At 39.6% G+C, this 19,138-nt stretch overlaps 1 protein-coding gene across 1 annotated transcript in view; it reads right to left on the bottom strand.

Annotated features, from left to right (window-relative positions):
- The window catches only part of LOC138981637 (RRP12-like protein), a gene marked incomplete in the record, with an annotated part of 40,672 nt that extends 25,951 nt beyond the window's left edge, over positions 1–14,721 (bottom strand). The window contains 13 exon segments of the mRNA XM_070354630.1: positions 530–565; positions 1,574–1,756; positions 3,447–3,558; positions 4,374–4,465; positions 4,877–4,975; positions 6,648–6,775; positions 7,568–7,715; positions 8,239–8,355; positions 9,371–9,476; positions 10,094–10,185; positions 10,631–10,714; positions 13,301–13,494; positions 14,434–14,721. Of these exon segments, the coding sequence (XP_070210731.1) occupies positions 530–565; positions 1,574–1,756; positions 3,447–3,558; positions 4,374–4,465; positions 4,877–4,975; positions 6,648–6,775; positions 7,568–7,715; positions 8,239–8,355; positions 9,371–9,476; positions 10,094–10,185; positions 10,631–10,714; positions 13,301–13,494; positions 14,434–14,548 (1,506 nt within the window).
- Positions 14,722–19,138: the final 4,417 nt, after the last annotated feature.

Here is a 19,138-nt window from a genome sequence, read left to right as displayed (position 1 = left end):
ATCAGGTCTTAAAAAGGAGGGAGTCTTAAAATAGGGATAAATCAACAGATGTTATGAACAGAAAATGTAAAAAATCAAGGTCTTAAAAAGGAGGAAGTCTTAATTTGGGGGGTCTTAAAAGGGGGATTCCACTGTACTTACATGCTACTGGAGTGAAAACACAGAAACAAGATGCAAGAAGACATAGAATGCCAACGCTACTGGAGTAAAAGAACAAAAACACGACACAAGCCCACATCACATTTTAAAACTTTACTAGATCGCATTTTTGACACTGAAAGATGACATGAAATTAATGTTACATGAACAAAGATGCCAAAACACAACAAAAACATACATCATTCCAGTATTATCCAAGACACTGAAACATACATAGGACGCTACTACTGCATTGCTTTTGTTCCCTGGATAAGAAGTGTTTTCACTTTATGTCTGAGCTCTTGCAGTTCCAAAGAAGAATGCTACATAGATATAAATAAAGGAGTTGTTTACAACTAAGATTTTATCTCTCGTATGTTGGCCCACTCACCTTTTTCAGCAGATCAGGGCAAATTTGTCCAAGTACCTGCAAACAAAACAAAAAGCCACAGTTAGAAGAAAACAGTAAGCACACATTCTTAGATTCTGATAGAAATGTCCCAGAGAAAAGTTATGCGTATGTCCAAGCTTATAAGAGGGAAAATTTCTAGATGTTTGCATGTATGTACTTTCAGCAACATTATGAAATCCCCCAGAACATCCTCCAATTGGATAATAAAAAAATTAAACAAGAAGAGCAAACGCTCGATCGAGTCACTTTCGCAGTTCTGAATATTATATGAGGCATCAGATGGACAGGAAGAAATTGCTATTCACAACACAATGAGTCACGTTCACATAAAATTTGAGCCCGGTCACTTTTATAGTTTCCGAGAAAAGCCCAACGTTAAGTTGTGTGTTGCCGAACAGAAAAGGCTAGTTATCTCCCTTGTTTTTCTGATAACGTTCGTAAAAGGCTACAGATGTAAATACTTTGATGTAAAGAATAATCCTACAAAGTTTCAATCACATCCGATGAACTTTGTCAAAGATATAAAATGTCTAATTTTTCCTTTGACGCTGACCTGTGACCTTGAAAAAGGTCAAAGGTCAACGAAACCATCGTTAAAGTGTAGAGGTCATTGGAGGTCACGACTAAACAAAATATGAGCCCGATCGCTTTGATAGTTTCCGAGAAAAGTCCAACGTTAAGGTGGTGTCTACGGACGGCCGGCCGGCCGGCCGTCCGGACAGACTAACACTGACCGATTACATAGAGTCACTTTTTCTCAAGTGACTCAAAAAAGAATAACAAAAGATACAAGTCTTAACAGAAAAGAAATATTTCAAACATTATTACAATAGTCCCACGGTTTCTGTATTTTACCTGAATGCAAAATATTTCAAAAATGACTTCTTAGTCTTACTGTGCACTTGTTATGTAATCCCTCTCACCCCAAAGATAAAAATTTGAAAATGGCCACAAAAATAATTCTGAAAAAAAAAGTGTACAGGTTTCAAACAAAGAGAACTAAAAAGGAGAAGTTTCGCTCACCTCCATAGCAGTGGCCAGGAGATGAAAGACCATGTCCCAGTTCTGGTTGAACTGGTAACTCAGCCCTGTCTCCAGGGCCCGGATAATCTTGTGCATTGGCGTTTCAGCTCCGTCTGCTTTCACGCCTTTCATCTGTACAGCCAGCTTTTGTGTCTCCATGCCGATGCACCGCTTTAGCAGCATCTGTTAACAAAGGAAGCATTGTGTGTGAAAGGTAAGTGTGTCAGTGATCATGCTATTTGTTTTGAAAACCGGCACTAACCAAAAGGCAAGAGAAAAGCATTGAACAACAAGTCGCGTAAGGCGAAAATACAATATTTAGTCAAGTAGCTGTCGAACTCACAGAATGAAACTGAACGCAATGCCATTTTACTCGTAGCATCGTCAGGCCACCGCTCATGGCAAAGGCAGTGAAATTGACAAGAAGAGCGGGGTAGTAGTTGCGCTAAGAAGGATAGCACGCTTTTCTGTACCTCTCTTTGTTTTAACTTTCTGAGCGTGTTTTTAATCCAAACATATCATATCTATATGTTTTTGGAATCAGGAACCGACAAGGAATAAGATGAAAGTGTTTTTAAATTGATTTGGACAATTTAATTTTGATAATAATTTTTATATATTTAATTTTCAGAGCTTGTTTTTAATCCAAATATAACATATTTATATGTTTTTGGAATCAGCAAATGACGGAGAATAAGATAAACGTAAATTTGGATCGTTTTATAAATTTTTATTTTTTTTTACAGTTTTCAGATTTTTAATGACCAAAGTCATTAATTAATTTTTAAGCCACCAAGCTGAAATGCAATACCGAACCCCGGGCTTCGTCGAAGATTACTTGACCAAAATTTCAACAAATTTGGTTGAAAAATGAGGGCGTGACAGTGCCGCCTCAACTTTCACGAAAAGCCGGATATGACGTCATCAAAGACATTTATCAAAAAAATGAAAAAAACGTTCGGGGATTTCATACCCAGGAACTCTCATGTCAAATTTCATAAAGATCGGTCCAGTAGTTTAGTCTGAATCGCTCTACACACACACACAGACACACACACACACACACATACACCACGACCCTCGTCTCGATTCCCCCCTCTACGTTAAAATATTTAGTCAAAACTTGACTAAATATAAAAAGAACTCTCACTTGGTCAGGTCAACCAGCCAAAGTAAGTTGTGATGACAAACCAATAACTTTATTTTGATATGGAAACTAGTCAAGTGCTATCAAAACTAGTAGGACTGACCTACTGGTGACAGTCTCAAATAGTATCAAGTGCTGAAGAGACAATAAACAATAATAACCTACTGGTGATTTTTTCTCTCTAGTAATTTGACATAAAAATGGTAAAATACTGGAGAGTTCCCATTAACGCGAACATTGTGTGTTGTTCTTTAGACATATCCATATTTCTGACAAAGATTATTATTATTATTACAGTGAGTTTTTCTACGCACATACCCTCCCAGAGGGGAGGCTCATGGCGTTTACAATATGCCGTGTGAGATGGAATTTTTTACACAATATATCACGCATTCACATCGGCCAGTAAATCTCAAGCGTGTTAGGCGAGTATATACTTTTCACGGCCTATTATTCCAAGTCACATGGCTTGCTGCCTTCTGACCACCCTCCATCTTGTTTCAGGATAAATGTTGGTAGGATTTTGCGTGTGTCAAATATGACTACATACAATAACTTTTCATTCATTAGAACATTTCTCTGCTGAGCAATTTGGACCTCTGCAGCTTACATATTCTGCAACCATATTCTGAAAGAAAACAAACAGTCATGCATTTCTAAATATATACGCTCCTCTCCCCTAATCTCTTAAAAAGATTGAAAAAGTGAAACTAAGCTAAGACTTACATTGACAATGTTGGCTGCAGAGCTCCTGACACTTTTATGATGTGACAGCAGACATTTCATGGCTTCAGAAAACAGCTTGGGGAAGTGGCCCAGGCCGAGATCTATGTCAAGCCTGCAGGAAAATCACACAGCAACAATAACAAATGTACATGTATTTGAGTGAAAAACTTCTTTATATAAACATTCAAGGACATCCTGTAAAGCATACATTTTCTAGATACCTGAAATTCACCCAATGACAACATGGGGAAAATTACCAAAAAGGTTATGCAAGCGCCACTGTAGTTGAAGAAATAAGGCTTATACAATTCTTCACATAAACACATACAAACACGTAAGCAGCAGAACTTTTTTGTTTGTTTGTTTGTTTGCTTAACGCCCAGCCGACCACGAAGGGCCATATCAGGGCGGTGCTGCTTTGACATATAACGTGCGCCACACACAAGACAGAAATCACATTATTCTGACACCGGACCAACCAGTCCTAGCACTAACCCCATAATGCCAGACGCCAGGCGGAGCAGCCACTAGATTGCCTATTTTAAAGTCTTAGGTATGACCCGGCCGGGGTTCGAACCCACGACCTCCCGATCACGGGGCGGACGCCTTACCACTAGGCCAACCGTGCCGGTTTAGCAGCAGAACTACTTTCTAACCAAAAGGGTATACTATTTCACTGTTACTAATGTGATCCTGTATTAAATATGTTGTTGATCAGAGCAAGTTGATTGGCACAGACAACTCCCATTATTTACCTAAATGTTCACTTGCCATTCAATACAGAAATACACTCATGTTTTACTTCCACTTTGGTTTAGAGAAGCAAGCATGGTCTTTCTTGAATAGAAAACAATAATACTGTCGAGGTAAGTGTTATATTGACAAACCTTCCTGCACATATCTAATTAACATAACCGCTGAACAAACCTGAAAAGATTAAGGTGTGCGTATCCCATGAGAGCCAGCCAGACCGGCATTGTCAAACTGTCATTCTCCTCTGGCCGGTAGCTGTGAAGTGCCTGCAAGGAAAGGAAGGTGTTAGAAACACACAGCTCTGATTACACACCACCCACTATCTACACATGCCAAGCTTACAAGCTCCCTTAAAAATGTCATGGTCAAAGTTCTGAAGATTCAAGTAAAATGATGTCATTTATTTTGTGCCAAATGTGCTTTTATGTCATTTTCTCTCTGTTTGACATTAAATCTGAATCTGTGGCTAGCTCTGGGCCAAGAAAAAACGAAGCGATGAAAATGCATGGTCAGCACAGTTCATCTTGTGAGAATGTTTTTGAGAACATTACAGTGGTAAATATTCATAACATGAGGTGAGAGATCAGCTGCAGCTAGGTCATGAATGAATGAGTCATCTAAAGTGCATCACTTTATCTGCAAAACAATCATTCATAAAAAAGAGAAACTGAACTTACATTTATGATCTGTGCGTTGAGTTGTGCCGGGACTTCTGCATCAGGGGGATGCTGACTGAACAATCCATAAAGAGCTTTCATGCCATGTTCTATCACCAACTGAAAAAGAGAATAAAAAATGTATAAATATCAAAATTTTAAATGGATAAAAGAGAAGTTTCATCACTTCTGTGGAAAGCAAGTACATTTCTGTGCCAAGAAGGAAAAGGCAATTAATAATAACCACACGCTTCATCTCGCAACGCTATCTCCCCTCAAAACAATTCATAAGATAATGCACTGTAACTATATAAAAAATACATAAGCGTGCACACTGTTGCGCTAATTCAGCCAAACAAGTAACATGGGTGACCGAGAGTATTCGTAAAAGAATAAAAATGACGTCGCGCTTTGGATATGACGTCACGCTTTGGAAAGAAAAGTTCTCTTTGACGACTTTGGACCTCATCACTGCGAATTCATACAATCCTTTTGTGTGCATTGAAAGTTTAACTATGAATCTTTGGTAAATTCATAACTGCGGAAAATGATGTGAGAATAATAAAAATCAATGTGTTCAAGGCTGTTTTCTTGTTAAAACATTTTTTCTTGATTGTTTATATTCTATGTGCATGCGATCTTGTTTATCGGTGTGTATGAAGACATCAATGTACCCGTCAAATTATTCTTTCAAAATGGAGAGACGTGGTCTGTTTAGCTCGTGGAAAATGTTCAATATCACAGACCTATTTTGAGGTAAGGAACACCAGATTATTGTGAACAAGTGGGAAACAATCTTTTCTTCACAGAGTTCTGCAAGCAGCACAATTTCCGTGAGATTATGTGTTATTTGAAGGTGTGTTTCAGAAGATGACCGTTGGATTTCCATCTTTGGCTATAAATTCTACGGTGAGTAGTGTGTCCGCTTTCGGATTTTTATGTGCCGATATTAACATATGTTTCCTTTGGTCACAGGTCTTGACTTTTGACTCTTGTCCCTTGACGTTGCCCATAACGTCGACCAGCTCTTGTCTCCTGACGCCCTGACGTCGACCAGTTCGGCATGAAGTCAAGCTAACATCTCGAAGCTAACGGGTGAAGCATCATCTGACAGGACAGCAGGCTCATCACAAGAACCTTAGCGTTTGACAAATGGAGGAGAGCAAACAACTCACGAACATATGCAATACATTCACTCAAGATAAATTCTACCTCATGTTCAAGACATAGAGATACTCGTGCGAATCCAAGTCATCCTCGTGACGAGTTGTGGATCTCATCTCAAGAAGTACTTTTCCCTACGAAGTACCAAGGAATTGATGACGACCCTTATCGTAATCTGATGATCAAGACTGTGTGTGCGGAACAAGACTTTGCTGTCTTGCTATCAGGAATCGACGATAAGAACTGTGCATAGCCAAAGACAATTCAGTACATAGTGAGGAAGCACGTGTGAACCATTGGAACTGGGTCAGACCTTGGACATCTTACCAATCGCTGGGAAGTAAACTTCTTTTCATTGATACCTTTCATTCATTTGTCTATTCCAAATTAAATTTGTTTTAAAAGGAACTCCAACGTTATCACATCTGTACACCTTTATTTATTTCACATCATCCTACATACATACTAATCTTTATAGCGTAAAGTTCACATATTCATAAAAAGAAAACCAGGGAAAAAGCTTGGAAACGATCTAACCCCATAATACCCTAGACATAAATACGAAGTTAGATTCCAAAGCTTGTAACACACACCAAATGATTTTTTTGGCTACAACTCTCTGTCTTACCGGCTTGCTGACTGTCATCACACTCAAGATGGTGTTGCAGCATTTTTCTATGCACTTCTTGGGAAAGGCCACCATGACATCCTGCAAGAGGTCAAGGGCGTGCAATGTGTCTGCCGCCTCTGCTGCACCTGCATGCAGAAAACAAAGTATTAGCAAGATCTAGATGTGGCACTTTTCAGCATGTGTACGGGAACATGTACGGGTAACGTCATCAAATCTAGTTTTTACGTCACGCGTTTGCCAAGATATGCAGTCTTGGTGGGAGCAAAACAGCGTATGATTTGGAACATTGGAGAAAAAAAGTGAGTCACGGATGACGCTATGTCTACACGTACGCGTACAGGTCTTTGTTACACGTTCGATCATCTAGAACACTGTAATGTAACTTGTAAGGAAGCAAAATAAATAATAAAAGTGTTGAACACAGTGTTAAAAATATTGATTCAACATATGCAAACTTTAGACTAATCTTGGTGCTATAAAGCTGGAGAAAAAAAAATTTACAGACCGTTGGATAACTGAGGGTTCATCATGGTCAACGTGGGTATGTAAACATCATTGATTAAAGTATTTCACTCTTCAACTCGCTTCAACATTTTGTACATGTCTAAGCCTATTGCTCAACATTACTTTTACATACCTAAGCAAAGCAGAGGAATATCACCCATGCTAACTTTTTTGGTCAACAACAATATAGCTAATCTTTGGGTCGCTACAGAGAAATGTAAATGAGATCAAGTGACTTTCCGATGCTTCCACTGCCAAAAAGGGTACATGCCCATCTCCCAAGAATACTTAATTGTACTCAGGCATAATAATAACAATGAAGCAACTGGTTGTTTGTTTTCTCTTTCAAAATGATCAGTGCACATACTCACAAATCCACAGCACGTCTTGTCATCAAACAAACAAGCATTTACCCAGTTTTCCGCCTTTCTTCTCGATGGTGTTGACGCAGAAGTCTGAGGTGGGTACAGCCGCTGGGTGGTAGGGAGGGGGGTTGGCTTGCGACAGGAACAGACTACCTTTCATCACCACCTTCACTGCCTGTTGTGCTGCTTTTCTCACCTGTACAGAAATCAGCAAAACTTCAGCAACAATGAAAGGAAGAACTCAGTGTCAATTTCTTACCAGGACTGCAAATACCGCACAGCAGAACGGACCACATTCTTTCAATAGACAATGTTCAGAAATAAATCTGTTGAGGCTGTTATGGTCTATACAAGAGTTGCACCCCTTGAAAAACAATGAGGCAATTGGCACTGATAAATTGTGTCAAGGGATAAGCCTCACAGTAAAAAATGAGGTATAATGTGCACTGTTGGCTGGATATGACTTATGAAGATCAGAACTCACAATCACTGTCACCTCAAACGTTTGGCTCCCCACTAAAAAGTCACCACGTGTGTAAACTAGAGAGATTTTTACTATACAGACCAGTCATAAGAATATCCCTGCATATGCCACATTTTACAATCTTAACTTTATTTTAGGTCATAGACGGCATTCCTGTGCAACCATTTTCACCAAATTTCTGGGAAAAGGACCAGCAAAAAGTTGAGCAGAGAACACAATTACAGTATCCACTCACCCTTGGTTTCTTGTGTAAAACAAAGTCCAGCAATATTTTGTAGGTGTTCTTTGTTGAAAGGATTGTCCAGGCTGCAGCCTCCTGCACTCTCAGCACACAAGCTAAGGTCATCAGCAGCTGAAAGACAGTGGACAAAACTTCATTCGTCTAACATCCTCAACAACATTCAACCCCTAATACTGCCATCATTGACAGCTGCACTGATTTGAAAGTCACAATTATCATCGCTTCTCTCCTCTGCTGCACATACATGTAAAACCATCATAATCATCAGTAGGGTGCATTCACTGACTCAAACAATAAATAACAATTTACCGCAAAAAGGCTCATTGCTGGTTGTAATTAGACATATAACACAAAACTAATAATAATAATAACAGCTAATATAGCGCAACCCACAGGAATCTATGCTCTCCGCGCTTTACATATTAACTATGAATAACAAGAAGAGCAAACGCTCGATCGAGTCACTTTCGCAGTTCTGAATATTATATGAGGCATCAGATGGACAGGAAGAAATTGCTATTCACAACACAATGAGTCACGTTCACATAAAATTTGAGCCCGGTCACTTTTATAGTTTCCGAGAAAAGCCCAACGTTAAGTTGTGTGTTGCCGAACAGAAAAGGCTAGTTATCTCCCTTGTTTTTCTGATAACGTTCGTAAAAGGCTACAGATGTAAATACTTTGATGTAAAGAATAATCCTACAAAGTTTCAATCACATCCGATGAACTTTGTCAAAGATATAAAATGTCTAATTTTTCCTTTGACGCTGACCTGTGACCTTGAAAAAGGTCAAAGGTCAACGAAACCATCGTTAAAGTGTAGAGGTCATTGGAGGTCACGACTAAACAAAATATGAGCCCGATCGCTTTGATAGTTTCCGAGAAAAGTCCAACGTTAAGGTGGTGTCTACGGACGGCCGGCCGGACGGCCGGCCGGACAGACTAACACTGACCGATTACATAGAGTCACTTTTTCTCAAGTGACTCAAAAACATACTATTTGAACATCAAATACATACAATACATTCTAGATCAGGTTGCAAGAAAGGCCAGACACAGCTTCTACTAAATAAATCCTTAAAAACGATACGACTGAGCACAAAATGAAACAGTAATCTGTACTCACAGATTTCAATAGAGATGTGGATTCCGTCTCTACATGTCTGAAGATGGCACCAAGAAGCCCCTTGGAGATGTCAGAAAACCGACTCTTCAATGCAGATGCGGGAACTCTGCACAAAGAATATCAAACGTATACACATCTCCTGAGAGTGAGAAAAGAGAAATTAAGAAATTGTGTTTGTTTGTTTGTTTGTTTGCTTGCTTAACGCCCAGCCGACCACGAAGGGCCATATCAGGGCGGTGCTGCTTTGGCATATAACGTGCGCCACACACAAGACAGAAGTCGCAGCACAGGCTTCATGTCTCACCCAGTCACATTATTCTGACACCGGACCAACCAGTCCTAGCACTAACCCCATAATGCCAGACGCCAGGCGGAGCAGCCACTAGATTGCCTATTTTAAAGTCTTAGGTATGACCCGGCCGGGGTTCAAACCCACGACCTCCCGATCACTGGGCAGACGCCTTACCACTAGGCCAACCGTACCGGTAAATTAAGAAAAAATGAGGCAGTTGAAACATAACAGAAAATTACAGTTGAATGTACCTAGGTCTAACAACAAACATATTCAGCATATAATATATCCTGTCACATGTTTAGAGCACCTAAAGTCTGTATTCTAACCAAGATTGTTTCCAATATATATATATATATATATATACAAACTCTGCAGGTATGTTCATCTATGCGCATGCAAAGGCTTAAGTCAACATACTTCATACTTACTTTTTAACAGCCATGCTGAGGAGTAGAGCTGCTGCTGTTGCTGTTTCTAGCGATGTTTTATCCTCTGAATTGATGTCCTCCATGTATGAAATCTGAAACAGAATCACTGGTCACTTGATGGAAAATGGCTAAGAGAATGGATAAGTAGATGAACACGAGAGAAAAACCGCAAGTTTGAGCCATGCATACAGAGAAGGCAGAGCCAGATGGGGGTGAGGTGGAAGCTAGAGGGAAGGAGGAATGAAGAAAGAGAGTGTGTGAATCCGTCATTCATCTTTTCCCCTGAAAAGTGAAAGCTGTGATGAGTCTTATGTATTGTATCTTGATTTTGACGTGTACACACTTTATACCTGTAAACTACCTGAAGTATCATGTAATGGTAATGTTGATTGACAGGTTGGTTGATTTTCTCATTGTTAAGTGGCTTTGGGAATGGGCAGCACCTGTCAGCCAGGATACAAATTTGGTCGTTTTTGTGTAGAAAGCATCTTGGCATAAATTTACAGCCACTCACAGCAAATAATTCAGCAAACTTACCAGAGCATAGAAGTACTCTGTGTCTGTGCCAGTACCTCCTTTCTCTTGAATCACTTCCGTTATTGTTGCTAGCAAAGCTAGAATCTGAAAAAAAGAAATATAATGAATAAATAATAAACAAACCAATCAGTTAATACATAAATAAACGTGGAAAAACACACCAGACAAGTACATCTCCCTGAAGCTATTTTGACGAAATGCCTTTGTCACATACATTACCCACAAAACCAAGATAGATCCATGCATGAATAAAGTAATGGAACGTTTCATAATGAACATCAGAAAACATTCACTACTACTACTTGAAAAAACTAAAATGTACATCAACATATCTGTATTCACTAATTTAAGTGCGCAAACCTACCTATGATAATGATGAAATAAAGATTTATCTTATGTATTGCTTGCTTTCAAACTTGGAAGCAGCAAAATTAAGAATATATATGGCCAAGAATCTGTCAAGGAGTCCAAAAAGTGTTACAATTTTTAGACTTTTTTAAACCTCCTTAAATTTACATGAATAAACATCTCGGTATTCCTGTCCTTCAATTGCAGCATTTTATTTTCCAGTCAAGTGTTCGGTTTATCAAATATTTGCAGATAAAGCACAAATGACTGTATGTTACATTTACACCATAACATAATTTTAAGGTGCTGTCATTTTCTTAGGTTCAGCTTTAGGCAACTGTTTCACTATCCAATGGCTTGATGGCTGAATGTAGAGTTGATCTGTACTAAAGCAACACTTGAAAAAAGTTTCTCCTGTCTCAATATAAGCAAAATCATTTATCCGTTAGTTACTTTACACCAAAGCCCAGAATCAAAGTTACAATTCAACATTTACCTATTTACACTGTTTTTAAAACAATGAAATTCTCTATGGAAGTGCAGAAAAGGTTCCAGTAAATTTTCATGTCATTTGTTTTGCAAACCTTAACCTCAATCATCAGGTTATTACTTAATTTGAAAAAAGCACGGTCAGCGGTGTAGAAATTATTATCAAATCACCCTCTTTAAATATTTTTACACTATTTTGGTCTGCAGTTTTTTGAGTTACAAACAAGAAATCATAACAAATAGTCAGGTTGGTACTCCACTACGGTACCAAATGTTAATTTTACCCATGATCTGTACGTTACTTTACACCAAACAGCAAGTACAAGGTACTGAATTTACATTTAATGGGCTATGCTCACATCAGTTAAACAGTATTTCTAACTTGTTTGTTCTAAGCTACCTGTCTCAAGTCAAAATAAAGGGTTAAATTAATGGTTGTGCCTTTTTGGTTGTGTGTACATCTTTACACAAAAGGATGGTGTAAAGTAACATACAGAAGGCTCCGAAGATCTGCAGGTCCATTTGAAGGGTAATTTATCTTTTATTTAGCTCATAAACCCTCAACAGACTGTTATGTGCTGTTTTTAGCATTATTATGTGCTGCATATGGTCTCAGTAAAAAAAACAAGGTGATGTATGTTACATTTACACCAAAATGTCCCAACAGTGGTCCTTCTGAGGTAAATTTTGTCATTCAGTGTGCTTGTTTTCATGTTGAAACAAAGGTTTGGTCTTGCTGGTTGTTCTTAAGCACTGATAAGTTATCTTCTGTCTCTAAAACAAATTCATTGTCATTTTCAAGTATTCTCAGTATGTACGTTACATTTACACCCTTGTCAGATGGCCTCACTTAAGTCTCTCTACAAGCCAACAGGTGCAAGCACTAGGAATCCTGTGACCATAGTTTAACTACCAGGTGTCTGAGGTATAAGAAAACACACACTTTTGTGTATTATGGCATTATTTAAAGACTGTGACAAAACTTGTTTGGGCAAGTAGATACAATTTCATTTACACCAAACGCATATTTTTAACTTAGAAGTACAATTAAATTACATCAAACACAACTTTTTCGCTCAATTTAAAAAAAAAATACAATCATCCTACCTAATGACTTTCCTCTGCAATGATTTTTAAGTAAGTTTGACCAGAAACATTTTTTTAAGATAGTTTCCCTTTTTTCATGATTATTTACACCAAATGTAACGTACTGACCAGCAAGAAAAGGACGCTCAAAATACAAGACCTATGTTCAGATCAAACTTTCATTAATCTAACATATGTTTCTCCATCAATTTCTGGACCTATTAAAAATTAGATTGAGATGATACCCTTATCAGTAACTTGGTTATTCAATGCCCAATGTACCATGCATTTCGCGTAACGCCTTGTGTGCCCAAAAAGGTGCTTTTTTTCTTGAACAAAGTCAATTTTCTCAGCATCCAGACGACTGACAGACATAAATTTGGTATGGATAGAATCTGCATAAGGAATACTTCAGAACTGTTTTGTTTATTTTGTTGTCATTTAGAAAAAGAACAAAATACAAAGACAAGTGTGTGTTAAAAGTATCCAGAACAGGAATTTAACATTTGGACACCTTAACAGATTCCTGACCATATATAACAGACGTGTTGGGACAAAATACATACATGTACGGATAAACAGGTGGTGTGCGTTACTCCAAACCGACTAAATTGGAGCATAAATCATATTAAATGACTTAATAAGGAAGCGTAAAAACCTATCTTGTTGGAAACAGCAAAATAAAATCAAAAGTAAAAACAATGGTTGAGGTTATAAATTGTTCAAGAAAGACACAAGCGCACTGACCTCTTTGTGAGTTGCACTGTTCGAATTCCACAGCTTGTGGATGCGGCCAAAGGTCAGGTTTGTGCAGTTTGTGAAGTTGGTGGCCCACGTGTTGAATGTCCGAGCGTCTGATTGCTGAGGGTCCAGCTCCATGGCCCCCTGATCGCCATCACGATCATGCTTCTGCAGAGCTTCAACTGTCAAAGCGCTTGGACCTACAAGATCAACTACAAAGTTATGGCTTCATTTTGAATGAACAGAGGGCCATTACCAATACTAACGTCATTCATTACCAATACTAACGTCGTTGTTGTGTTCCTACATCTAATGATCTATTACACTTACAGACTTCCTTGCTGTAGGTTAATACTGGAGTAAAAAAACTTCATGAAGTTTCTGAAACATTTAGTCAATTATTGACTAAAGTAGTCACTCATTACCTGTCCCCTGTTTCTTTAAGGCGAGAATATCGGTATTCCAAGCTCTCGTAATCTCTTGCAAACTTCAGAGCATAGCAAAGCATGTGGTACAGCGATCTCACGCTAGCTGCAAAAGCGGAGGTTCAAAGTTCTCGGACGTTCAAAGCATAACAAAGAGCCTGTCTCGCAAGAGCTGCTCAGATACCGAAAAGGTCTATTGGCGAGTGACGCGAGTAGTACCGTTACTTGGGCAATTCTCACCGCGAGGGACGCTAGGTTTTTTGCAAGCATTGGCCAAGTAGTTTTAGGCTCGCTCGCTAAGCGAGTAAAAATGGCGGCCGCACCTCTGCCATGCCAATCTGATTGGCTGTTCGTGGCCGTTTACCGAACAGTGCAGACGACCTTTTCGGTATCAACCAATGGTGTCTAATTCTTGTGTAGCGAGCCATCAAACCGTTTCATATTCACTCTCACTTCCTAGCTCGGCGAGAGGCTAGCCGCAAGGAAGTCTCGCCTGAAAGAAACAGTCCCAAGCACGTACCCTTGCTTGGCTGAAAAAAAGGCAACACAGTAGCTTGCAGTTGCATTTCACTTAACAAATATGTATGATTTTATATAAACATTCTTTAATACATTTCTTCAAATGAGCGTCCTTGTGTGTGCACTCATCGATTTTAACAGTCAACTAAAGGCCCAACTCAGGCATCAAATACCTGTTCAAGGAAAATGTCGTACCTGAAGGTTTGAAGAACCTATTTTTAGCTGCTTCTCTGAAACGTCTCTCAGATGGGTTTGACACACTGCTACAGTGTTTCTGCCACCTCTTTAATTTCTTCCCTTTCGTCTTCATCTTGACTGAAGTGACAGGATAGATTTTTAGAAAAGAACAAAATGTGTCAACACATTATCCCTTCTGCTGACAGACAAGCACATGCGGTTGGATACACCGGAAGTCGCGCAATCACAAGAAACAGAGTTCTTTCCCATGCAGAGAAGAAGACATCTTTTCATCGCATTTTATACAAATAACCACAGTCGTCAGCGAAGAATCACTGCTGCGGCTTGCACTTAATAAAACTAACCCTTTTATTGGGCTTATGCATAAATATATGTGTGTGTGTGTGTGTATGTGTGTGTGTGTGTGCGCGTGTGTGTGTGCGTTAAAAAAAATTGCAAGAACAATTGCTGAACTGATGATGCTAACTCAAAATCAACAAAGATCATAACGCTCTCTGAACTTTACATCTCACTTACATGCAAATGTTCATCATATATTTTGCGGCTGGATTATTTTCACATGCATGTATTTGTCATGTGCATGACCATCACTCACGCATATAAACAATGTCCACTTCATTGCTTTACCTCTCTCAAGCCGCAACAAAAATAATCTGTCTGTCAAGTGTCTGCACGAGAGAATTTATTTATTTATTAAGGAGATTTCTATAGTGCATAACTAAAACACTATGCGCTTAGAATTCACAATTTACTGGTTATGCCCCGAAGCATATGCACAATAAGACACATAGCTAGCTATATGACTGCTTGTTGACATTTTTACCCCACATCCTTGGTATAAGCTGCACTTTATGATATGAATTTATGATGAAAAAATATATTTTGCAGGAGCATAACAACTTTTATTTTACCTTGATGTCACACCCAAATATTTTAATTGAAAACGTCTGAGTTACTTCCATATGCTCCATCATTATTTGCATTATCTTAATCATGTGTAAATTATGTCTGATGCTTGATAGCAGATCCTTTATGTGTGTGCATATGCATGCACACACACACACACACACACACACACACACACACATACACACATCCACTCACAGAGTGAAAGAGAAAGAAAGAGATAGTGAGGTGTGAGGTGTGAGGTGTGAGAGAGAGAGAGAGAGAGAGAGAGAGAGAGAGAGAGAGAGAGAGAGAGAGAGAGAGGGTGGGGTGCAGGTGGAGGGAGGAAGAATACAAAAAAAGAAAGAGAACAACAACAAAGACAGAATGCATAGCCTGCAAATGTGAAATCAAAACAACAAAATAGTCTGAGATCTTTCTGACATTCTTACTCAAAAACGCATAGAAAACATACAATAAATCATTTTTTCATCACAGCACTCTACCACAACATCAAATATTCATGCATGCAGACATCTAGGGGTAGAACGGACGACTCTTTTGTGGATAGTACATGTCAAAGTTCTGCCGTTTGTGGTATGGCTCATATGGATCGTCTACGTAGTATTTCGGACGTCGCCAGAACCTTGTAACCATCCTGTCCAGAAGCTTGCTCTGAGTTTTGTTGCAGAAGACATGCTGCCTCAGACGATACCTTCTGTCTGGGTTCTTCCTCCAAAGTCTTTTGCTACGACCCGCCCGGGTTCGAATCCAGGCACCCCAGTGGAGTCGGTAGAATCTTGCAGGGACAGATTTAACAGTCTTGGGTTTGCCCCTTGCACAACTGTATCGGATTTTGGTCCGCACTTGTTCCACCAGTGGTGTAAAGGGTTGAAGTGGTACCCTGTAGTGACAAATCATTGATATTCAGAATTATTCAATTAATGTGTTTTGAAGGGAAGAACATCACACAATGTAAATTTGAACAAACAAATTCGCCTTTCATAATTTACTGTAATATACAGAAATATATATAAATGGCCTATTCTCCACTTAGTATTACTTTGGCCCAAAAAATCATAAAAATAGTTATGAGGAGAGCTGTTCCATTAAAAATATGCCTTGATGAAAACTTTACTGGAACAACAATTTGTTCCCCCCAAGTCGCATGTAAAGGTCAACAGAGAGAGCAAAGCCAATTGTTAAGCACAAGAACTACTGAGAAGGGAAGAAAGAACAAAATAGGAAAAAACATCAAAACATCTAAAAAAGGAATTCATTAAAATAACAGAACAAAGTGGGCGGGAATATAGCTCAGTCGGTAGCGCACTGGATTTGTATCCAGTTGGCCGCTGTCAGCGTGACTTCGTCCCCACGTTCGGCGAGAGATTTATTTCTCAGACTCAGTGACTCAGAGTCAACTTTGTGTGCAGACTCTCCTCGGTGTCCGAACACCCCCGTGTGTACACACAAGCACAGGACCAAGTGCGCACGAAAAAGATCCTGTAATCTATGTCAGAGTTCGGTGGGTTATAGAAACACGAAAATACCCAGCATGCTTCCTCCGAAAGCGGCGTATGGCTGCCTAAATGGCAAGGTAAAAACGGTCATACACGTAAAAGCCGTGGGAGTTTCAGCCCATGAACGAACAAACAAACAGAACAAAGTGACCCCCCAAAGCAAAGAAGAATAAAAATAAAGTCAACAACAAAATAAAAGAGGAGTCTGGTGCAATTAGGAACTGGCAATGATGGTTTGATACTACATGAATGGCTTCTTGTATCGTACCATCTGCTGGCAGTGACCATGGCAGGAAGTCTGAAACTGTTTGTCTTCCAGACGCAGGACAAAGACCCAAAGCTGCGAGCAGTGAAACTGGACAAAACACCTCTGCCTACACTGGCTGACTGTCCTGTGAATTTGAGTACTTGTGATGTTGGTGATGTGGCAGCTTGTGTCCAAGTTTGACAACCTCTCAGTAACCCTGAAACAGATATATAGCAAGCACTATATAAAATCAAGCTTATATAAAGTGTCAGACATAAAGAGCGGGAATATGGAACTTGGCAGTGGCAGACGTGAATTATACAGTGTATGCAAGAATAAACAATAGCAAAATGGCAGGTCTTATAAGTGTCTGTGGGAAAAGGAAATTTTGCTGTTTGATTAACAATCACGAATCACTCTCCCTGGACCCATCGGCAACTTTGTAAGTTTTTGAAGAAGCAGTTTCCAGTTTTCAACATAACAGTTGTTTACTTTGTTCAATATTGTCAAACACATGTATCTCTGCGCGTGCACTGCAGGAATGGTTTCCGGGCCCACACAGTGACAACACCCAGGACAGATGGGAACACTTCAGGGACACTGTCTACAATGCTGCTATGTCCACATTTGGCAAGAAGATCAGCAAGTTGGCAGACTCGTTCAAGGCTCACCATGAGGAAATGATTGCTTGTCATTGAGGAAAGGAGAGAAGCCCTGGCCGCATGTAAAGCCTGCCCTCCGGGCCGCTTGCAGCAAACTTCAACAGAGCATCAGGCGATGCGCCAACAACTATTGGCTCCAGCTCTGCTCACAGATACAGCTTGCAGCTGACACTGGCAATAACAAGGGGATGTATAACAGAATCAAGCAGGCACTGGGTCCGATACAGAAGAAAACTGCCACTCTGAAGTCTGCCACAGTTGAGGTAATCCAGGACCACTACTCCTAGCTATATGCCAGGGAGAACGTGGTCACTGAAGACGCCTTGAATGCCATTGACTGTCTGCCCGTAAAGACAGAGACAGAGAACCTACCCTCCAAGAACTGAGCGTGGCCCTGGACTCTCTTAGTCTAAGTCTTACCTCTGGCAAAACATCCGTGAAAGACGGTATCCCAGCCGAGATTGTGAAATGCTGCGAAAGAATCCTAATCACTGATCTGCACGGAATCCTCTGCCTTTGCTGGAGAGAAGGTCAAGTTCCGCAAGACATGAGGGATACTAACATCGTCACACTTTACAAAAACAAAGGTGACAGGAGTGACTGCAAGTGCAACAATTACCGCGTCATCTTCCTCTTCAGCATCGTCGAGAAGCTCTTTGTTCATGTCACACTTAAAGAGACTCCAATTAAAGTGCTTGCAGAATCTCAGTGTGGATTTTGGGTAAACAGGTGCACCATCAACATGGTCTTCTCCCTCAGGCAAGTGCAGGAGAAATGCAGGGAGCAAAGAAAGCCACTCTACGTAGTCTTTATATGGCCATGGCTCAGAAATGGAGTCTAAAGTTGTGACAAAAGGTGATTTTGTTAGAATGTGTCATTTATATCGTTAAGTTTGAGGAGAACGATGTAACAAATCCAACACAACAAGTCCCGAAGAAATTGGTCATTTATTTCATCCGTAGTACACAGAATAGTACTCACGTGCTGTTCATAACTCTAACAACATGTCACAAGAATAAAACAATGATTCAGTCAAATTATACCACATTCCATGTAAAACAAACATTGCAACTGATACGAAACTCCTGAATAAACATGTATGTACAAAAACAGGATTGAGTGTGAGCCAAAAACCTTATAGAAACAATGCCTGCTCATGCTGTTCATAACATTACACCAATGTGAGCGTGCTACGACTATTAAGATCCAATCATACCTTTTCTTCAGCAAAATTAAGATGAATTATGCATTAACCAACCTACAGACATCACAAGCAAATATCTGAGCGGTTTCACATGCGAAATCTAGCTCCTATAATGCCATAAACCCTTGTATAACTTTCACAGTGAATTTCAAGAAGAAAAAATCAGAAAATCTGATTTAAGTTA

This window comes from Littorina saxatilis, linkage group LG12 (assembly GCF_037325665.1).
Source record: "Littorina saxatilis isolate snail1 linkage group LG12, US_GU_Lsax_2.0, whole genome shotgun sequence".
In the NCBI taxonomy this organism is placed as follows: Eukaryota; Metazoa; Mollusca; class Gastropoda; order Littorinimorpha; family Littorinidae; genus Littorina; species Littorina saxatilis.
The sequence above is the reverse complement of the archived record's forward strand: the minus strand, read 5'-3'. Positions and strand labels throughout refer to the sequence as shown.